Below are 4792 nucleotides of genomic sequence, written 5' to 3'. Positions count from 1 at the left end.
TATAGTTTCTTGATAGACGAAAATATTTTAATTTAAACTAAAAGCAAATTAACTAAACATACATTATATGTGTAGTAATAATATATTGAAAATCCTTTATTTTTTCACAGGTCGGTTCAAACGATGTTTCACATGCAGGTCACGTGGTAGCCTTGGGGACTGCAGGGATCCTTTTATACTCAATAGTACAACGGTGGAGGAGTTATCAGGTATTGAAGCCTCACCATGCGCCTCAGGATGGTGTGCCAAGGTCGTTGAAGGAGAAGAAAACGGTCAGTAACATAATATCTTGAGCATCATGATGTGGGCAGCTTATGGGATTAATTATTTTAGATATATTCTGTCCAAAAGGTTCTATCTGTTGATATTTAATGTTTTAAAGTCGGTGTATATTTATCTGTTTAAAATAATGGTTATGTTGCAATTTTTGTGTTAAAATAAAATATACTTTAAAACAACATTACATGTATATCGAACACATGACTACAAACTCTCCTAAAGATTTCTCACCATTCCGGTTCGTTCTAGAACTTTGGTTTTCTTTTCTTCTTAGATGTATTTGGAAAAACCTTCTGATAAAGAAAACAGCCAGGTCCCATTCTACCTAATACATTTGAAACAGAACGATATAAGACCATTTCTACAAATCAACAAACTAATGCTGTGCGTTAAACATCTTAGTTTTATTTTAACAGAGATTGGCCTTCAGAGTTCACGGACCATCAGTGGATTGCCAGATTGTCTTTCACTGCTAAGTTAGGAACGGCTAGCACAGATAGCCCTCGTGTAGCTTTGCGTGAAATTCCAACAAACCGATACACGGCGTGTTCCTGCGGCAGGGTTTCAAACTTAGGGGATTCCTCAGGTTAGAGGAGATCTCTACTTCTTTCCCGCGTGGTAGCAAATTCAGCTGCTTGTAATTTAAAACAGGGGTAAAATATCAGCCTGTTTATGATCTAATAAATAATTCCACTACCGGAGAGTGCGCTAGTACTTTTTATGTAGGAATGCACGGACGCCGGTATTAAAGCAATATAAAAGCCATCTGTAGTTTCTTCGCTATAGGTCATCAGAAGCTAGATATGAAGAGCTACTTGGCATAGTCGCTCTATCTCCGGTGTATATGCCGCTTTTCAGCAATCCAGAGCGTCTTAAAGTCGAAAACCGTTCATCATCATCATCTTTCTTCAACAGGCCTAGCGCCTATATAATTCTAGCAGTAACTATAATTTTATCATCGTTTCATACAGCAAAATAGTCTTCACGACCTTTGACTACCTATTATATTATTATTTCACGCAAAATGTATAAAGCTTTAGAATATACACTCTATAACCTAATAACCCTTGTACGCCATCTTATAAAGAAAGTAAACAAACAAGTTTAAGGAAAATAATTATCGCTAAATAAGAAAAGCTTCGAGAATTTATTAATGCTGTCTCTGTTGTAATCTTAAGGATTAAGTTACGATAAATACTGTAAAACTTCTGCTAGAATATACTCCTTATGGTAATTTTTGTGACAAGGAAATGACATTTAACACAAATATGTCTACGTCATCTGTGTAATGTCTGACATAACATTTCGAGAAGTCTTCACGAACCTGCACAGGTCCGCGGGTGAACTGAAAAAAATAAATAATTTCTATGCAGGTGTAAATATAAGTGTCATAGGCGTGTTGCGAAGGTAGTCCCCTCCCCTAAAAAAGAAAAACGGTATTAAAATAAAGTATTTAGTGATTTCTGACAACACATTTTGCCGTTTAAATGGTGCTCAAAACTGTTGATTTGTTCACAGAATTAGAAATACGTATATAAACTGAAAATAGTAACACGCCCTGCATTTTTCACACCCGAAACTTAATTTTTGTTACTTTTAGTTTACATTATAAAGTTTGTCTTATATGAAGTGGTTTTGGTCGTATTTATTCTATATTGAGGAGCACAAAATATCATGGAGCCTGTTGGCAACTATGGGATGACAGTTTCTTTAGAACTAACACATAATTCCAGAAAATTACAGAACTTTGTATAGACATAGCTATCTATCTGACAGCTCATTCCTCCTTCAGTATAAGGATACAAATTATCGCTAGATAAAAAAGCTATGTAGGGCTGGCTACTGAAGTTGAAAAAAAGGAACCAGATAAGATAAAAGTGGACATATCACTTGATCCGGCTAATAATCACATGGCAGATTAAGCTGTCCCGATTTTACATGGAGAATATAATCCCTACATTAGTGGCCTCCTCATTAGCAAATCAAATAGAACCAAAATTTCCAGTCGTAAAGTGTTAGTCTATTGTAAAATAGTCATAAAAGTAGTGTTCTAAAGTTAACTAAAGGAAAGGTATAATGATGAAAGCTGAGATTCTATTCAAACACCAAGCTTTCGGTAGATAAAGAAACAGAAAAAAAAGCACATATTTGTAATTAATGGAAGTGTATTTCTTATAATTGTCGAGATACTGATTCCTTGAAATCAATTCGCTTTGGTAATTAACGAAATATCTTCGTATTCGTAAACCTATATCATATAAGCCCCTCCTTCTGGCTTAGGGATAAGTCTGATGTCTTATAATTCTAAAAATCGGGTTTTGATACGGGCGGTGGGCACATTGTAGATAGCCCATTGTAGTTTTGTATTTAACGGCAGATTTTTTTTATCGTATATAAACACACATGTGTTAGTGAGTGAGTGTTTTACACTGAGAAATGGGCTTGTCTTGATTTTGTTATACTTGAACATTTTTAGTTTTTTTATAATCTTAGGTAATTTTTCTGGATTTAACCATAATATTATACCTGAACCTAATTGAAACCAAGCTTACGAGCAGATTGTATCGACAGATATTGGTTTGCAGCGCCAGCATTTATTGTTAATGTTTGTGTAATTACGCATCAGAGTCTTCCGAAATGGGCGTCATATCTGATACGATGTGTTCCTATAACTCAATGGATCCAGTTTTTGCATCTTTTTTTTACTAGGACACACATTTCACCGTTCACATCCTTTAACTTGTGCTCTGATTTTAAATGTACGTTTTATAATCGGCCCGTTTATTGAAATTAGCATTTCTTCGCAAATACGGAAGTTGTTAGTGTATAACTTTTAGTACATTCATTCACTCACACATACGTATAATATGTACAGATAAGATAAAACACCTTCTCAGACACAGCACAAAATAAAAATTGTTGCACAAGAAAGATATAGAAATAAGATTAGGATATAAGCTGCATTGTGGGAAGGGTACAATGTACCTTAGAGAGATATCTCGGAAATAATATAACAAAGCTTTAGGGTTACACCATTTATCAGCTTTAACCTCTATTCACACGTCTCGCATGTGATACGGCCTCAGATAGGCGATCTTTCTCACAACGTCATTCATCTAAAACTACCATTTACCGTCTGCAGCCAGATACGGTAACAAGGAGCAAGTGTTACATGTGCATAAGAACGAACTGTATTTTTTTCCCTACCTTATCTACGAACAGTAGAGATTACTTGGAGTTTGATGTTACAAGATAAACCTACTGAATCTTGAACTGAATATTTATTGCATTGAAACACTGTAGTGGAAGCATTCAGCTGTTTAGGATAAAATTACCTAAATCTTAACGAAATCATAGAGTTTGTTTTTAATAAAAAAAGATTAAGGATTATGAATTTATGTTTTTCTATGCTTGTTAAATTTATTAGTTGTTTGTATCGTGTCTTTTTTTCCTTTTACTAATATACAAGTTGCCATTTCTGTCTTTGTATTAAACTAGTTTAATTTGTACAATACAGCAACTCAATGCAACTTATTCAATTGTATTTTGATTTTTTTTTAACCAGATTTCGACGTTGCTACTGAACGATTGTGCTTGCAAAGACCGCCACAAGATAGCGAAGAGAGATGTGCCGACACAATTTACGAAGATCGACGAGTTTTTATGTGTTTTTGTCGGGGGGACTTATGTAATAGTGGAGTAACAATCACCCTGGGGATGATGGTCCAGCTTTCTGTGTTCCTAACAATCATCACCTGGTGGAAGATCACTTAACGCGTTTTAATCACCATATGAGCTCAACAATAATATTTGGAGTCGGATAGCTTTTTCAATAATTTTTTTTAATCATATTAAGTCTCTTTCTTTTTGTCTTTGAAAATTTAACTAATCATACGAAATTAAACTTTTATAAGACACTTTTCAAGTCTAAAGCGGTCAGTATTTTTTATTTAGAATAAGTACTCTAATTAAGGTTAGCATGCATTTTTTTCTGTCCTATTTTATTAATCGTGTGCGCTATATTGAACATATTCGAGTTTTTATTTTCCACAGAATATTTCGTTGCACACCAACTCAGAAATACAGGTTACTGTCAAGGTCAAGGCAATAAGAGATAAAATCGCAAAGTAAGGTGAAATGACTACAAACTATTTGTTTCGCTAACGTTAGGAATAAATTCCTAAAAATATCGAATGTCCAGAAATTACCAAGAGTATGTTTCGATAAAATCTTATAAATGTGGAGCTGAAGTGAGACGAAAATTAAGGGTTAAGGGCGATTGGAAGGTACAAAATAGATACGAAAAATAGCGAAGGGGGTACTATTACTATGTAGTGTAGAATTTGAATATTCTCAATTTATTTTTTATTCAAATGGCTTGTAATTTTCAACATTCTGTGATATATTGTTATAGAAATGAATATCAAGATATATATATATATCACAATGTTTTGTATTATTAAGAAGTGCAGTTATGAATAAAGTTTGTATGCAACAGAAGAACCATCTATCT

General features: G+C 34.0%; 1 protein-coding gene across 1 annotated transcript in view; it reads left to right on the top strand.

Annotated features, from left to right (window-relative positions):
* The window catches only part of LOC106460971, a 12030-nt gene extending 7238 nt beyond the window's left edge, over positions 1-4792 (top strand). The window contains exons 2-3 of the mRNA XM_013920734.2: positions 111-272; positions 3845-4792. Of these exons, the coding sequence (XP_013776188.1) occupies positions 111-272; positions 3845-4053 (371 nt within the window). The 3' untranslated portion in view covers positions 4054-4792. The remainder of the gene's footprint in view (positions 1-110; positions 273-3844) is intronic.

Source organism: Limulus polyphemus, unplaced genomic scaffold, assembly GCF_000517525.1.
Source record: "Limulus polyphemus unplaced genomic scaffold, Limulus_polyphemus-2.1.2 Scaffold872, whole genome shotgun sequence".
Classification (NCBI taxonomy): domain Eukaryota; kingdom Metazoa; phylum Arthropoda; class Merostomata; order Xiphosura; family Limulidae; genus Limulus; species Limulus polyphemus.
This window is presented reverse-complemented; position numbering and strand designations above follow the sequence as displayed.